Source organism: Oncorhynchus keta, chromosome 34 (genome assembly GCF_023373465.1).
Source record: "Oncorhynchus keta strain PuntledgeMale-10-30-2019 chromosome 34, Oket_V2, whole genome shotgun sequence".
Lineage (NCBI taxonomy): Eukaryota > Metazoa > Chordata > Actinopteri > Salmoniformes > Salmonidae > Oncorhynchus > Oncorhynchus keta.
In genome coordinates, this window is record NC_068454.1 from 24638548 (window position 1) to 24657476 (window position 18929).

At 41.0% G+C, this 18929-nt stretch overlaps 1 protein-coding gene across 1 annotated transcript in view; it reads right to left on the reverse strand.

Moving 5' to 3' along the window:
* Nucleotides 1–13651: 13651 nt before the first annotated feature.
* The window catches only part of LOC118366843 (5-hydroxytryptamine receptor 2A-like), a 32275-nt gene continuing 26997 nt past the window's right edge, over nucleotides 13652–18929 (reverse strand). Inside the window, exon 3 of the mRNA XM_035749592.2 lies at nucleotides 13652–16614. Within this exon, the coding sequence (XP_035605485.1) occupies nucleotides 15791–16614 (824 nt within the window). The 3' untranslated portion in view covers nucleotides 13652–15790. The remainder of the gene's footprint in view (nucleotides 16615–18929) is intronic.

Genomic DNA, 18929 nt, shown 5'->3' on the forward strand with positions numbered 1-18929 from the left:
GCTTCCTGGAATAAACAATGCTTACATTTCTGCTAGGACTAGGCCCACATGAGTGCCTCCCCAATGGGCAAAAACTGGTTGAATCAACATTGTTTCTACTTAATTTCAACTAAAAATATTCCATTGAATCAATGTGGAAAACTGATGACATTTTCAAAAGTCATCAACGTAAGGGAATTTAGTCTTTTTTTCACCCAACTTTTAACCTAAATCCAATGACATGGTGACATTTTGTGTCGATTTCAAGTTAAATTCACGTTAGTTGACAACTCAATCAAATGTAAATCAAAACTAGATGTGGAACTGACATCTGTGCCCAGTGGGTCATCTCCCCGAATGCAATCAGGGCTGGCGGTAATACGTTACATTGGTACCTGTATTAACACGCCTCATCCAAAAACAAATTGGAACCTTGGAATAACAAGAAGCTCGCTGGAGCGAGATGACGTTAATCAGCAGAATAATTAGCTCTCTCCAATATAATGATGTGTCTTACAGACCTGAGGTCATTTAAGTTGCTGCAGCATAATCAAAGTGGAAATGCTCATCAGCTCAAAATAAACCTTGCTCGGCTACAGTCTAGTTTGAAGAAGCCATCAGCCGTCTCGCTGTTGTGGATGGTTGAATGATCCTCATTCGCCAGCACTTTTGTTGGTGACACATGCATTCTGCGTAAAAGTGTCAAGTAGCCATTTGGATTGAGGGCCCTTCTCTTGTCAAATAAGGTTCTTTATGATTATGCAGTGGGGCATGTGCTCGTGCTTACAGTGACTTCAGAAAGTATTCACACCCCTTACTTTTTCCACATTTTGTTGTGTTACAGCCTGAATTTAAAATTGATAAAATGTAAGATATTTTGGTTAAAGGGAAATTATTATATTTTAGAAAATTTTACAAATCAATTAAAAATGAAAAGCGGAAATGTCTTTAGTCAATAAGTTTTCAAGCCATTTGTTATGGCAAGCATAAATAAGTTCACGAGTAAACATTTGCTTAACACTGCATGATCATTACACAGGTGCACCTTGTGCTGAGGACAATAAAACATAAGTTGCAATAATAATGTTTAACAGTGAATTTCAAACACAGATTCAAAGACAAAGTCCAAGGAGGTTTTGCAGTGCCTCGTACAGAAGGGCACCTATTGGTAGATGGGCAAAAAAATAAATAGACATTGAATATCCCTTTGAACATAGTGAAGTTATTAATTACCCTATGGATGGTGTATCAATACACCCAGTCCTAACTCAGTTGCCGGAGAGGAAGGAAACCACTTAGGCATTTCACCGAGGCCAATGGTGACTTTAAAACAATTACAGATTTTAATGGCTTTGACAGGAGAAAAGTAAGGTTGGATCAACAACATTGTAGTTAATCCACAATACAAACCTAACTGACTGAGTGAAAAGAAACATACATCCTGTTTTTAACAATGTACTAATGTAATACTGTAAAAAATGTGGCAAAGCAATACATTTTTTGTCCTGAATACAAAGTGTTGTTATGTTCAGGGCAAATCTAATACAACACATTACTGAGTACCACTCTCCATATTTTCAAGCAATAGTGGTGGCTGCATCATGTTATGGGTATACTTGTAATTGTTAAGTACTGGAGAGTTTTTTCAGGATAAAAAAGTAAACAGAATGGAGCTAAGCACAGGTAAAATCCCAGAGGAAAACATGGTTCAGTCTGCTTCCCACTAGACACTAGAGAAGAATTCACCTTTCAGCAGGACAATAACCTACTATAAAACACAAGGCCAAATCTACACTGGAGTTGCTTACCAAGAAGGCAGTGAATGTTCCTGAGTGGCCGAGTTACAGTTTTGACTTAAATCTACTTGAAAAGCTATGGCAAAACCTGGAAATTGTTGTCTAGCAATGATCAACAACCAATTTGACAGAGCTTGAAGAATTTTGAAAAGAATAATGGGCAAATGTTGCACAATCCAGGTGTGGAAAGCTCTTAAAGACTTACCCAGAAAGACTCACAGCTGTAATCACTGTAAAAGGTGCTTCTAAAAAGTATTGACTCGGGTATGAATACTTAAGTTAATGAGAAATTATTAATATAATTATAAAACATTTATATATATATATATAGTTAGTTAGTTAGTTAGTTAGTTGGGCAAGTGTTGGTCCCATCTTTCATGAGCTGAATAAAAGATCCCAGAATTTTTCTCTCAAATTTGGTGCAAAAATGTGTTTACATCTCTATTAGTGAACATTTATCCTTTGCCAAGATAATCCATCCACCTGACAGGTGTGGCATATCAAGAAGCTGATTAAACTGCATGATCATTACACAGGTGCACCTTGTGCTGAGGACAATAAAACACCACTCCAAAATGTGCAGTTTTGTCACACAACCCAATGCCACAGATGTCTCATGTTTTGAGGGAGCGTGCAATTGGCACATTTATGTAGTGTATCAACATCTTACATAATGTATGGAGTCAATATGAGACAGAAAATATGTAAAGATCCATCTCAATATCACGCCTTGTGGATAATACTTAAGATGGGAATACATTAACATGTGTGACATGGAATGGCAATGGAATTGTGCAGCCAGAGAAAATAATTAAGGTATGTTCTTATTTTAAAAAGAAAACATCTGTTTTTTACAAGAAACTCATCTATCAGCATTAGAAAGTGAAAGGTTTGGGTGAGCTTGAGATGGATTGGCGTTCTCTTCCACTTCAAAGGAGTATCAATTCTCATTAATAAAAAAAGTCCCATTTAAGTCTACATAAATTACAACTGACCCGAATGGATGTTTTACAATGATAAAAGGAAACCTGTCACAAGAAAAAGTCACTTTATTGACTTGCTATTGCCGAAATGAAGACGACCCAAAATGAATTAACGACTTTATACTAAAATGATCTCAAAGTTACAGGAATATTATATGGTGGGTGATTTTAACTGTGTGTGAGATGCAACTTTAGCCAAGTCATCAACTAAACTATATACCCTTTTCCTAACATGACCTGTGTTGCTCAGCTCGTAGTGCATGGCGCTTAGAACGCCAGGGATGGGTGTTCCCCAGTTTCTGTGTTGTGGGTTTGTATGTGTGTGTATTTCAGGAAATGGCTTCCTGGATTCTAAGAAGCTGATTGGTTGGCCCCATCGCAGGGGATACAGCTGTCTCAGCAATTACCAACTCCTTCTCCAGCTTGATAAGAGCCAGTGTTCCTTCCCCCGGGATAGAGAGCTTCTTTTTATGTCCTGCGTTGATTGTTGTGGTGGTCAGTAAAGGTTTTGTGGATATTATTTTGTAGCCGCTCCTTCTGAGGTGTGTGTACGCCAATAGGACTTTATTTGGTTATTGAAATTGTTAACTTAAAGTATTAGTAATTATTCTGTTTCATTTGTTCCCAGGGGAGGAAGGGGAACGCACCTTGGTAGTGTTTAAGCAAGAGTCCTGCGGGCATACATAACCCGTAGTAGTTCATCTGTCTATGCACACTAGGTAAGACCTGGGCGGACCACCCCCTGTATTTTGGTTAGCGCGCCAGATGGTGCTAAATGTTAGGTAAGTAGTGGGAAGGCAGGTAAGGTAGGAGAGGGACTTTCTTTGCTTTGGTTCCATCCAGCCCTTTTTCCCCACTTTACCGTGTTAAGGAATAAATAAATTCCCTGTAAACGGTATTTTTCTCTGCCTCTGTCGTCCTTCCCCGCACCTACATTCACATACTTTTTCACTCCATGTGGAGTTGAGATGTAGCGGGGTGTTGCGTTCCCTCCAAGAGGCATATGTAACAGTGTTCGATTACCACATGGGACCAGTATGACAAATGGATGCACTGTAAGTTTCTCTGGATAAGGGTGTCTGCTAAATTTGAAAAATGTAAATGTCTAAGGCAGGAGTGTCAAACACAGAGGGCAGAGTGTCTGCGGGTTTATGGTTTTTCCTTTGAAATAAGACCTAAACAACCAGGTGAGGGTAGTTCCTTAATAATGAATTACCTTAATTAATCCAACAAGTACAAGGGTGGAGCGAAAACCTGCAGACACTCTGCCCTCCGTGGAATGAGTTTGACACGTGGTCTAAGGTATGAAACCACAACATCAAAGAGATGGGTCTATGTGAACTGTGGGGATATAAACATCCAACTGAAAAGCAATGCTCCTATTACTCTCATGCCCACAACTCATATTAAATAATTAACTTTTTAATGTAAACTTTTTTTTAATTGACTGTCTTTTTAAATTTAATACCTTCTTAGAATAATTACGGACCATAGCCCATTGTATTTCACGTTTATGCTTAAACCTCCTATGCCAATATCAAAGACTTGACGATTCAGCACGATGTTACTTGGAGATAAAGAGTTTACCTCATATCTCAACACACAGACATGTTTTTGGAAATATGCTCAACGGCCAGTTTATTAGGTACTGGGTCGGACCCCCCTTTACCTCCAGAACAGTCTGAATTATTCGGGGAATTTTACAAGGTGTTGGAAACTTTCCATAGGGATCTTGGTCAATGCTGACGCGATGGCATCACACAGTTGCTGCAGATTGGATGGCGGTACATTTATGCTGTGAACAGCCCGTTCCATCTCATCCCAAAGATTCTCTATTGGGTTGAGGTCTGGGGACTGCGCAGGACACTCAAGTAAACTGAACTCGCTATCATGTTCCAGAAAATGTTTTTCCACTCCTCAATTGTTCAGTGTTGGTGATTGCGTGTCCACTGGAGACGTTTCTTAATGTTTTTTAGCTGATAGGAGTGGAACCCAGTTTGGTCGTCTGCTGCAATAGCCCATCCGTGACAAGGATCGAGGCGTTGTGTGCTCTGAGATGCAGTTGTGCACACCACTATTGTACTGTGCCTTTCTTTCTCTGTTTGTGGCCCGCCTGTTAGCTTGCACGATTCATGACAGTCTTCTTCGACCTGGCACCGACAATCATACCAAATCATACCATAAAAGTCACTTAGGTCTCTCGTTTTGCCCCATCAACTGAATGCCTCGATGCCAGTCTGCCTGCTTTATATAGCAAGCCACGGCCACATGACTCACTGTCTGTATGATCGATACCTTTTCGTGAACAGGGTGGTGTACCTAATAAACTTGCTGGTGAGTGTAATTGTAGATAATGAAGTATGCCCTACTGTTGTGTGGGAAGCTCTTAAAGCCTATATGAGAGGTTGTATCATCTCTTACTCTTCACATAATAAAATGAAGACCAAAAAAAGAGTTTGAAATAATAAAAGAGAAAATCCATGACTTAGACATGTTGACACCCATCAACAGTTGAACACTTTGAAGCTGGAATATAACATAATAAACACCTGCTCAGCAGAGACTACTGCCCTGAAATCCAAACAACAATATGTTGTGCAAGGTGAAAGTGCTGGAAAATGCTGGCTTTGCAAATTTAGAAAGAGGAGGAGGAAAGTACTATCCATAGCATTAAAACCCCCAGATACTACCATAACAATGGCATTTTCTGAAATGAGCTGTATTTAAAACATTCAATCAAAAACTATCAATCTGGAAACAAAAGTTCAAAGAAAGATATAGAGAATTTCTTCAATAGTCTACAAAATGGGAAATGTCCTGGTAATGATGGATTCTCAGTGGAATTTTACAGACACTTTCATCCCAAATGACTAAGTCTATGTTACTTATGCTCACAGCAGCTCTAGTGGAAAATGAACTTCCCCAGTCACTGTGTTTGGCTACAATCACCCTACTTAAAAAGAAAGAAAGTACAATTGGACAAATATCTGATCCATTTAAGTTATCAAAAAGGACAAGACAGTGATTCCCTGTGTCCAGTTATTGATTTGCTTTAGCCACAGAACCTCTAGCATCAATAATCAGAACATAAGGCTCAATCCGGGGAATAGAGATTGGCGGAGAACAACATGTAATATCATTGTATCCAGATGACATTTTACCATATTTATCTGAACCAGAACATTGCCTGTCATTTATTTTGTAACTGTTGGACACATATGGTGCTGTATCAGGATTCAAAGTGAAATCATGCCCGTATCTAATTGACCTTTCAAGCTTGGAAAGTAGATTTAGGTGGAAATGGACAGACATGTTAAATACCTGGGTGTATTGATACAATGCCATTTGGAGGAGGCCTATAAAATGGATCAGATTTAATCTGATGTTCAGAGATGGAGAACTCTCCATATTTCTATGTTAGGTAGGGTCAAGATAATCAAAATAATGTAATTCATATATTACTAAGTCTGATTCTAATGCTTACCATTTTCAATCCCATCCAACTTCTTTAAGAAAATAAATGGCCAACTCTCCAACTTCAAGAGTCAAATTGAATGTTTGACACTTACCCTATAAAGCTGGAGGTCTTGGACTACCTCATTTGAAAATGTATTACTGAGCCGCACAAATGCATTGAAAAAATACTGAAAGAAGCTGCAACGCCAAAGAAGTTGATTGCCAAGTTCTATCAAGGGTTGAATTAATCTCTACCTGATATCTCAGAACCTATATAAAAAATATGGGAAACAGATATATTTTTTAGAGGGTAGATCAGATTTAATATTGCAGATAGATTGTAGTTTCCAATCCCCCATATAATAAAACAATTATGATAATTATACAGTGCATTTGGTTAAAGTATTCAGACCCCTGGACTTTTTCCACATTTTGTTATGTTATTGCCTTATTCTAAATGATTGTTTTCCCTCATCAATCTACAAACAATACCCCATAATGACAAAGTGAAAACAGGTTTTTAGACCCTTTCAGACCCTTTGCAATGAGACTCGAAATTGAGCTCAGGTCCATCCTGTTTCCATTGATCATCCTTGAGATATTTCTACAACTAAAAGTCCACCTGTGGTGAATTCAATTGCTTAGACTTGATTTGTAAAGGCATACACCTTTCTATTTAAGGTCCCACAACTGACAGTGCAATTCAGAGCGAAAACCAAGACATGAGGTCGAAGGAATTGTCTGATGAGCTCTGAGACAGGATTGTGTTGAGATCTGTGGAAGTGTACCAAAAACTTTCAGCAGCATTGAAGGTGGCCAAGAACACAGTTGCCCACATAATTCTTAAATGGAAGAAGTTTGGAACCACCGACACTCTCCCTAGAGCTGGCCGCCCGGCCAAATTGAGCAATCAGAGGAGAAGGGCCTTGATCAGGGAGGCGACAAAGAACCCGATGGTCACTCTGACAGAGCTCCAAAGTTCCTCTGTAGGTGGGAGAACCTTCCAAAAAGACAACCATCGCTGGAGCACTCCGCCAATCAGGCCTTTATGGTAGAGTTGCCAGACAAAAGCCACTCTTCAGTAAAAGGCACTTGCCAGCCCGCTTGGAGTTTGCCAAAAGGCACCTAAAGGACTGTCAGACCATGAGAAACAAGATTCTCTGGTCTGATGAAACCAAGATTGAACTCTTTGGCCTGAATGCCAAGCGTCACATCTGGGGGAAACCTGGCACCAACCCTACGGTGAAGCATGGTGGTGGCAGCATCATGCTGTGGGGACCGGGAGACTAGTCAGGATCAAGGGAACGATGAACGGAGAAAAGTACAGAGAGCTCCTTGATGAAAACCTGCTCTAGAGCACTCAGGACCTCAGACTGTGGCGAAGGTTCACTTTCCAACAGGACAACAACACTAAGCACACAGCCAAGACAATGCAGGGGTGGCTTCGGGACAAGTCTCTGAATGTCCTTGAGTGGCCCAGCCAAATGCTGGACTTGAACCCGATCGAACATCTCTGGAGAGACCTGAAAATAGCTATGCAGCGATGCTCCCCATCCAACCTGACAGAGCTTGAGAGGATCTGCAAAGAAGAATGGGAGAAGCTCCCCAAATACAGGTGTGCCAAGCTTGTAGCGTCATACCCAAGAAGACTCAAGGCTGTAATCGCTGCTAAAGGTGCTTCAACAAAGTTCAATTGAAGAGGATTTATTGGCATGGGAAACATATGTTAAGATTGCCAAAGCAAGTGAAGTAGATAATATACAAAAGTGAAATAAACAATAAAAATGAACAGCAAACAGCAAACATCACCGAAGTTCTGAGTAAAGAGTCTGAAAGTATTGAGTAAAGGGTCTGAATACTTACGTAAATGTGGTATTTCTGTTGTTTTTGTTTATACTTTTGCAGACATTTCTAGAAACCTGTTTTCTTTGTCGTTATGGATAGTGTGTAGATTGATGAGGGGGAAAAACTATTTCATACATTTTAGAAAAAGGCTGTAACATAACAAAATGTTGAAAAAGTCAAGGGGTCTGACATTTTCCGAATGCAGTACCATTCAAATGTTTGGACACAGCTACTCATTCGTGGGTTTTTCTGTATTTTTTACTATTTTCTACATTGTAGAATAATAGTGAAGACATCAAAACTATGAAATAACACATATGGAATCATATAGTAACCAAAAAAAGTGTTAAACAAATCAAAATATATTTTATATTTTATATTCTTCAATGTAGCCACCCTTTGCCTTAATGACAGCTTTGCACACACTTTTTAAAAACTTTTCTTTTCACAAATTTGTTTACATCCCTCTTAGTGAGAATTTCTCATTTGCCAAGACAATCCATCCACCTGACAGGTGTGGCATATCAACAACACAATGCCACAGATGTCTCATGTTTTGAGGGAGTGTGCAATTGGCATGCTGACTGCAGGAATGTCCACCAGAGATGTTGCCTTAGAATTGAATGTTCATTTCTCTACCATAAGCTGCATCCAAGCCATATCCAGCCATATTCTTTAGGTATCTGGTGGGTGGTTGTTCCTGTCTCTGTGTTTTGCACCAGTTAGGACTGTTTCGGTTTTTCCACGTTTTCTTATTGTGCATAGTGTTCACGTTTTCATCTTTCATTAAAGATGTTTATAAATAACCACGCTGCATTTTGGTCCTCCTCTCCTTCCCAGGAAGAAAACTGTTACATTAGGGCCTAAATGTATTATTTTAAATGTACTGATTATCTTATATGAACTGTAACTTAGTAAAATCTTTGAAATTGTTGCATGTTGCATTTATATTTTTATTCAGTATAGTTCATGTAAATTTGTGCGATTTAAGAACTCTGAAAACACATGTGAATCACAGATTTCTTGAGTTATCTTCGATTAATACAGACTAATTTGAGGAAGTGTATACTGGCTTCGGCATCTCAAGAGGGACAAACAGTACTATTGCCTCTTTATTCTCGTTTTTCAAGCAAAGGTCTTTTTAAGGGAGTATACGAGGCACAGATGTTCACTTTGCCTAGCTGAGTACTGCTAGGAGAAAACCAAACCTAGTATGCAGGTGACATTAGGACTCGCCACTCAGTGGTTGTGGTGTCTGTTTGGTTCAGTTGGTGTAGCCTTTGATGGACCAATATGGGCCGAGAGTAAATCTTTACTGTTTTCCTTGTCTTTGAACCATGTGTGGACAAAGTGATGCCCCTCTTCTGTTTTCCTTCTCTTTCTTTACTGTTTTCCTTGTCTTTGAACCATGTGTGGACAAAGTGATGCCCCCCTAACTGTTTTCTGTCTTTCCTTGCCCCTCTTTGTTTTCCTTCTCTTTGGACCATGTGTGGACAAAGTGATGCCCCTCTTCTAACTGTTTTCCTTGTCTTTGAACCATGTGTGGACAAAGTGATGCCCCTCTTCTAACTGTTTTCCTTGTCTTTGAACCATGTGTGGACAAAGTGATGCCCCTCTTCTGTTTTCCTTCTCTTTGAACCATGTGTGGACAAAGTGATGCCCCTCTTCTAACTGTTTTCCTTGTCTTTGAACCATGTGTGGACAAAGTGATGCCCCTCTTCTAACTGTTTTCCTTGTCTTTGAACCATGTGTGGACAAAGTGATGCCCCTCTTCTAACTGTTGAGCACTGAAGACAGAGTGAAACACACTTGCCTGATGAAAGGTTTGTGTTAAATGACCTACCTGACAAAGATGCCAATGACCTCATAAATGGATTGTGGTTTATGTGTGTGTGTGTGTGTGTGTGTGTGTGTGTGTGTGTGTGTGTGTGTGTGTGTGTGTGTGTGTGTGTGTGTGTGTGTGTGTGTGTGTGTGTGTGTGTGTGTGTGTGTGTGTCCCGAGTTATATGTGTCTGCTAACTCGCACGCACTCCCTTGAAGATGTAACCAAACAATCAAACTGCCCACTGCTAACAATGACTTCATTGGTTGTTGCCACATTGAGATGTACCGTGTGCCTCATAATCAGATACCACCACATTCCACCTCATGGTGTAGGACTGCCGGTCGATGACTGCCATAGGCCAGAGAGTGAAGTCGGAATTGTTCTTATTATGACAGCCGTGGAACTCACATGTGCCATGTGCGAAGTGGATATGGAGAATACCAAGTGACTGAAATTCCTACCAATACTGTAAATGGCACAACTATGAATTTGGTCTGAATTGTTTTGGTTGTCTAAGCTGTTTCAAATTCCACTCTGTTTTTCAGTTGTATCTCATTGCTGAGATCGAACATTGCCCATTGAGGTGTATTAAAATGCATATTGATATTTTTTCATCATAAAATCCATACTGATATTAATACCTACTCCAAGCACTTCAATATGACTTTCTTTTTCATTTGTCTTATGGCGAAAGATTAAAAGGAATCGATTAAACTGCTCTGCTGTTGTGAAAATCCAAGCCAAATACACAACAACAAAAAAAACTGAAAAACAGCTTGAATGAGATGAATTAGAGAATAAAGCCCTTGATAGAAAAAGTATCTGTGAGAACATTTTCAAAGGCTTATTGAAGTAAAGGATAAACAGCCTGGTTAAAAACCCATCACCTGTCCACCATTATGATTGACACTAGCATCACAGTAGCCAGCACTCTGACATCATCTCTCACTCTCTCTCTCTCATTCTTCCCTCCATCCCACTGACTGTCTTGTTTTCCCGTTTTCAGTTGCTCTAGGTCTCTTACGCTCCTTTCTCCCCATTCTTAATCAGTACCACTCTAGACTGACACAAGCTCAGTCCCTAAAAGAAACCATGGAGACTGGAATATGAGCCTACTATACCCTTTCTCCTCTCTCCTTCCCTCTCTTCTCACATTTCTAATTAATCCATCCTTCTCCCCACCCAGCTACTGAAGGAATTCCCAAATAATAATTTAATTAATGAGACTTAAATTAAACCTCTGTACCCCCTTCTTTTACTCCTCTTAACATTACCTTAGGTGGCCGTGTCATGATGTAAGACAGGAAGGACCATCTGGCCCCTGCCTCCAGGCTGGGAATTGCCTTTGTTGTTTTTCATGTATATGTTATGTAGTTATGTTAGGCTTCAACTTGTTTTAATTGGGCTTTTTTATTATTTCCCTGTGAGAATATCCTCATGATCTCATGACATTTGCCTTTTTCTTCCTGGCTAATTACCCATTTCTATGTCTGTTGATGAATCACCCAAGTATGATTTTAAATGGTGAAGAAGTTATAATGTTCAGGGCTGATGGCCTTTGTGAATCATTTAGTGGAAGTTCGGTCATTTCAATAAAGAGGGATTGGGGAGCATGACAGGTGGGTTTAGAGATGGGTAATGATGACAGTGAATGGTGTATGTGTGTGTGGCACTTCACTAATTCTAATACATATCAGCCATCGGGGACTGGCATTTCCCATCCCCACACACTACCTTCATGGATATGATTCTCATACATGAATGATTATCATCATCATTATCTCATATTCTTGATCAGACATGCACCCAATCAAGCACTCAAACATGGCAAAAGCAATTGGGGTGTGTGGGATGTGTGGGATGTGTGTGTGTGTATGTACACATCTGCTTGAGTGTGCGTGCATAAGTGTTATCGAATAACAAGTTTTATCCCCTGAGATTTGGGGGATAAAACTCCTAAAAGAGATGTTCATTTTTACGTGACGAAAATGAACATTGCCCACACACTTAGACACTTTGCTTCTCCTTGGTCTGCAGTTTTTTGAAAAACAGGTCTGCTTTGACCTGTCAGACGTACACACTAAAATGACCCCCACACACTCATAAAAGCTTACATTTCTATTTTACTTTAATCGGAAAAAAAATCTCTCATTTGGGTCAAGAAAAAAATTGACTCCATAAAATACACAGAACTCTCTCCGTCTGAGTTAAAGTGGTCACCCAGGCAACATCAACATTGTCTATGTTTCAAAAAGAAGCATCAGTTCAATGCTTGAGTAGGGTTGAGATCAGATGAACTGGTTGTAGAGTGGCGATGGTGGGTTCCCTATGAAAAAGAGGGAGGGGTTATAACAGATCACATCAACCATAGGTACAACAACTCTTAGTGCAAATGAGTCCCACACCTTTAAAAGGAAGGTCCTTTAGCCCCCTGAACTATGCCTAGGAATCTGTCAACATATACACTACCATTCAAAAGTTTGGTGTCACTTAGAAATGTCCTTGTTTTTTTAAAGAAAAGCTAACTTTTTGTCCATTAAAATAACATCAAATTGATCAGAAATACAGTGCAGACATTGTTAACGTTGTAAATGACTATTGTAGCTGGAAACGGCTGATTTTGTTATGGAATATCTATATAGGCGTACAGAGGCCCATTATCAGCAACCATCACTCCTGTGTTCCAATGACACATTGTGTTAGCTAATTCAAGTCTATCATTTTAAAAGGCTAATTGATCATTGAAAACCCTTTTGCAATTATGCTAGCACATCTGAAAACAATTGTTCTGATTAAAGAAGCAATAAAACTGGCCATCTTTAGACGAGTTGAGTACCTGGAGATCAGCATTTGTGGGTTCGATTACAGGCTCAACATGACCAGAAACAAAGTGAATAGGCGACTCCGGGATGCTGGCCTTCCAGGCAGAGTTGCAAAGAAAAAGCCATATCTCAGACTGGCTAAAAAAAATGAAAGATTAAGATTGGCAAAAGAACACAGATACTGGACAGAGGAACTCTGCCAAGAAGGCCAGCATTTGGGAGTCGCCTCTTCGCTGTTGACGTTGAGACAGGTGATTTGCGGGTACTATTTGATGAAGCTGCCAGTTGAGGACTTGTGAGGCGTCTGTTTCTCAAACTAGACACTCTAATGCTTAGTTGTGCACCGGGGCTCCTCACTCCTCTTTCTATTCTGGTTAGAGCCCGTTTGCGCTGTTCTGTGAAGGGAGTAGTACACAGCGTTGTACGAGATCTTCAGTTTCTTGGCAATTTCTCGCATGGAATAGCCTTCATTTCTCAGAACAAGAATAGACTGACAAGTTACAGAAGAAAGATCTTTGTTTCTGGCCATTTTGAGCCTGTAATCGAACCCACAAATGCTGATGCTACACATACTCAACTGGTCTAAAGATGGCCAGTTTTATTGCTTCTTTAATCAGAACAACCGTTTTCAGATGTGCTAACATAATTGCAAAAGGGTTTTCCAATGATCAATTAGCCTTTTAAAATTATAGACTTGGATTAGCCAACACAACGTGTCATTGGAACACAGGAGTGATGGTTGCTGATAATGGTTCTCTGTGCACCTATGTAGATATTACATAAAACATCTGCCATTTCCAGCTACAATAGTCATTTACAACATTAACAATGTCTACACTGTATTTCTGATCAATTTGATGTTATTTTAATGGACAAAAAGTTAGCTTTTCTTTCAAAAACAAGGACATTTTGAAGTGACACCAAACTTTTGAATGGTAGTGTACATCTTCATTAGCCTACATCCCACCTATACACATTTCTGTGTCTTTATACTGCATGAAGGAAACACAAGAAAATACAGTAATTAGCTCAGTATCTTCGGGTAACGACAACAAAAATACACACATTTATTTACGGATTTGCACAATGTATTTACACAAATATATATTTGTATATGGTGTATGCAACAGTTCCTTACAAACTTATTCACCCCCTTGACATTTTTCCTATTTTGTTGCATTACAACCTGTAATTTAAATGGATTTTTATTTATTTTATTTTATTTATTTGGATTTCATGTAATGGACATACACAAAATAGTCCAAATTGGTGAAGTGAAATTTAAAAAACAACAATTTATCGGAAAAGTGGTGCGTTTATATGTATTCACCCCCTTTGCTTTGAAACCCGTAAATAAGATCTGGTGCAACCAATTACCTTCAGAAGTCACATAATTAGTTAAATAAAGTCCACATGTGTGCAATCTAAGTGGGCACATGATCTGAGTATACTTCCACCTTTTCTGAAAGTCCCCAGAATCTGCAACACCACTAGGCAAAGGGCACCACCAAGCAAGCAGCACCATGAAGACCAAGGAGCTCTCCAAACATGTCAGGGACGAAGTTGTGGAGAAGTACAGATCAGGGTTGGGTTATAAAAAAACATATGAAACTTTGAACATCTCACAGAGCACCATTAAATCGATTATTAAAAAATGGAAAGAATATGGCACCACAACAAACCTGCCAAGAGAGGGCCGCCCACCAAAACGCATGGACCAGGCAAGGAGGGCATTAATCAGAGAGGCAATAAAGAGACCAAAGATATCCCTGAAGGAACTGGAAGGCTCCACAGCGGAGATTGGAGTATCTGTCCATAGGACCACTTTAAGCCGTACACTCCATAGAGCTGGGCTTTATGGACGTGTGACCAGAAAAAAGCCATTGCTTAAAGAAAAAAATAAGCAGACACATTTGGTGTTCGCCAAAAGGCATGTGGGAGACTCCCCAAACATATGGAAGAAGGTACTCAGCTTAGATGAGACTAAAATTGAGCTTTTTGGTCATCAAGGAAAACGCTATGTCTGGCACAAACCCAACACCTCTCATCACCCCGAGAATACCATCCCTAAAGTGAAGCATAGTGGTGGCAGCATCATGCTGTAGGTATATTTTTCATCGGCAGGGACTGGGAAACTGGTCAGAATTGAAGGAATGATGGATGGCGCTAAATACAGGGAAATTATTGAGGGAAAACTGTTTCAGTCTTCAAGAGATTTGAGACTGTGACGGAGGTTCACCTTCCAGCAGGACAATTACCCAAAGCATACTGCTAAAGCAACACTCGAGTGGTTTAAGGGGAAACATTTAAATGTCTTGGAATGGCCTAGTCAAAGCCCAGACCTAATTCCAATTGAGAATCTGCGGTATGACTTAAAGATAGCTGTACACCAGTGGAACCCATCCAACTTGAAGGAGCTGGAGCAGTTTTGCCTTGAACAATGGGCAAAAATCAGAGTGGCTAGATGTGCCAAGCTTATAGAAACATACCCCAAGAGACTTGCAGCTGTAATTGCTGCAAAAGGTGGCTCTACAAAGTATTGACATTAAATTCCAGGTTGTAAGGTAACAAAATAGGAAGAATGCCAAGGGGATGAATACTTTCGCAAGCCACTGTAGCTTAGGTACTCGTCTGTTTAGTTAATAATCCACTCCTTAATGTGTCATTGTGAAACATCTTTGGCACACAAGGAGTGGAATGTTAGCTAAACAGTCTGGTATCCAGGCTATGTGTATGAACATTTTGGGGAAATGTATCCCCTCGTGGCCCCTGGCTATTGCTGACAATTTTGCTTTAGCTCAGTTGTTCTCTTCTGGTGTAACTAGTTTAAGTGTTTGTGAGGCAGGTTGTGTCTTTTCCTCTCTCTGTACTTCCTACAGTTTATCACTGTATTCGCGAGTGGACAGATTTTGACGGGAGTGGACCCTCTCTCTTCACATATTCCTCTCTGGCATGAGTCTCACCACAGAGCTACTGAACACATTCCAGCACAGGAACCTCCGTTCCCAAGGCGAGATCGTGATCAAAACACAGCACATCTCACTAGGATTATGGGAGATTCAGTCCTCACAAGCTCACAACCTCTCACACAGCTGATGCTCTCATCTTGGTCCCTGGGTGCCTTGTCGTTGTCTGAGTTTGATTTGGTCCTCCACCACTGTGGGCCCCATTCCTGAGGGACCCCATTTCCTCCAGGGGCAGGTGGGTGGAGTTGTAGGCCAGTGGAGGGATGGTATTAACCAACATGAGCTGCAGAGGCTTCCTCTCCGGGCTGTACTGGCAGCATACGTAGCGGGAGAAGGCTGCACGGTACGTTTTGTTGAACAGAGTGTATACCAGAGGGTTGACGGCTGAGGAGAGGTATCCCACCCACACGAACACGTTCAGCAGCCCCCCCATCACCCACGGGTCACAGTTCATGGGGTTGCACACCACTGCCAGCACATTGGTGATGAAGAAGGGACACCACATGACCACGAACGAGAAGAAGACCACACCCAGGACCTTGGTGGCCTTCTGCTCATTGCTGATTGACTGCATGGTACGACGCCCGTACCGCGGGTCCACCCCAGCCCCGCCAACCCCTCCTCCCACCCCTCTCGTGTCGCGGCTGAGCGAACGCCTGAAGAAGAGCTTCTCTGAGGAGAGCGAGGACTGTGGGAAAAATCCCAGGGTCAGGGTGGCACTCCACTTGGGCCTGGGCACGAGCTGGTCCAGGCAGAGTGTAGCCTCATTCTGCAGGGCGCTGATGGTGAGGAAGTAGGTGACCACCATGATGGTGAGGGGGACGAAGAAGGCCACGAAGGAGCCTACCAGGACGAAACTGTCATCTGTCAGCAGGCAGCTGCCATCTTTAAATACCTTTGTGTGGTCCCGCAGGCCTAGGACAGGGATGGGCATGGAGATACCTACAGAGAGACACAGAGAGAAGTTATTTTGGTGTGAGGTTTGTGTGTTTGTGTGTGTTCCATTTCTTGAGATTTCAAAGTAATTTTCTACAGCTCGTCTCTGCCTAAACCAGAGCACTGTGGCGCTTCAAGATTGTACCAGTAATATCAAAATGTAAAGAAAGTCAACAATCATAGTCAACCTGTTGCTCATTCCAACCGTAAATCAAGCCACCAGGGCAGGATCGTCTTGCATTATTAATGTAATAGCCCTCATATCGCCACTGTCTGCCCACCAGGACATATAAGCCCTGCAATTTCCCCTCACAGATTCAGTCAGCACTATTATCCTTAGCGTCCAATAACTGGATTTGGGAGAGAGAGGGACAGATACATCTGGAGCCATTCACTATGGCTTTCATCCCCACAGCAACACCGTTTGATGCAGAGAGCCTAATGCCCTCAGGGAGGAGGTGCAACTGGCCTGACACTGATTTACATTTTGGGGTTCAGAGCAGGAAAATAGACATGGAATTAAGATCCCATCACTTTAGGCACGGGTAACATATTCAATGATTTATAACCTCCCATTTGCAAGTATACTGAACAAAAATATAAACACAACATGCCACCGTTTCAAAGATTTTACTGAGTTACAGTTCATATGAGGAAATCAGTCAATTGAAAGTTAATTAACATTCCACTCCTGGACATGTCATTGTGAAACTTCTTTGGCCCAGTTAATTCCTTCGCATCCTGATCCGAAAGAAATGAAATAGTCCCTTGTTTTATTTCACGTTCATGACTTTGCTTGGAAGTAGGATGAGTACTTCCTGTTTCTAGCTTCATTATTGTATATTCTATTCCTCTTGTGTTACTATTTTTAATATTTATGTATATAAATATTAAAAACTCTGCATCGTTAGGAAGGGCTCGTAAGCAAGCATTTCAGAGTAAAGTCTACCACCGTCGTATTTGGCACATGTAACAAATACAATTTTATTTGATTTTCTGACAAGGCCACAGTCAGCATTTTATTGTCATATTTAGGAGGCCAAAAATCCATCAAAATGCTTGTATACCCAGAATTCAGAAATAATCAAAAGATATGTTTTGTCTGCGTTTCTCTTCACCCTGATGATCTCCTCCCACTTGGCACACACTGGTTAAATCAATGTTGTTTCCACGTAATTTCAATGAAATTACTTGGAACCAACAAGAATAGATGTTGAAGTGATGTCTGTGTCCAGTGGGCCCCCTCTAAAAATATACAGTGCATTTGGAAATATATTCAGACCCCTTCCCCTTTTCCACATTTTGTTATGTTGAAGCCTTATTCTAAACTGGATTCAATTGTTTTTTTCCCTTCATCAATCTACACACAATACCCCATATTGACAAATCAGAAACAGTTTTTTGCAAATGTGTTAGAAATAACTATTCAGAACTATTCAGACCCTTTACTCAGTACTTTGTTGAAGCACCTTTGGCAGTGATTACTGTCACGACTTCAGCCGAAGTCGGTTCCTCTCCTTGTTCGGGCGGCACTCAGCGGTCGGCGTCGCTGATCCACTTTTCATTTTCCATTTGTTTTGTCTTTGTTTCTACACACCTGTTTTTCATTCCCCTAATTATTGTTCATGTATTTAACCCTCTGTTTCCCCCATGGTGTTGTGCGGGATTGTTTTATGTCATGTTCGGTATGTTGGTGACTGGTTATTTCGACGGGTGCTGTTTCTTGCCCGTGCGTAAAGGTTGATGTTCGTGTGTTTTGTGTTTGGGCAAGTCTATTGTTTTACCTTGCGCCATTCATTATTCTGAGTAAAGTTACATTGCTCCCAATTCTCTGCTCTCCTGTGCCTGACTGCATACACCAGTTACACCCACCATTCTGACAATTACAGCCTAGAGTCTTCTTGGGTATGATGCAAAAAGCTTGGCACACTTGGGGAGTTTCTCCCATTCTTCTCTGCAGATCCTCTCAAGTTATGACAGGTTGGTTGGGGAGCGTCGCTGCACAGCTATTTTCAGGTCTCTCCAGAGATGTTCGATTGGGTTCAAGTTCAGGCTCTGGCTGGCCACTCAAACTCCAAGTGGGCTGTCATGTGCCTTTTACTGAGGAGTGGCTTACATCTGGCACTCTACCATAAAGGTCTGATTGGTGGAGTGCTGCAGAGATGGTTGTCCTTCTGAAAGACTGTCAGAGTGACCATCGGGTTCTTGGTCACCTCCCTGACCAAGGCCCTTCTCCCCCGATTGCTCAGTTTGGCCAGATGGCCAGTTCTAGGAAGTGTCTTGGAGGTTCCAAACTTATTCTATCTAAGAATGATGGAGGC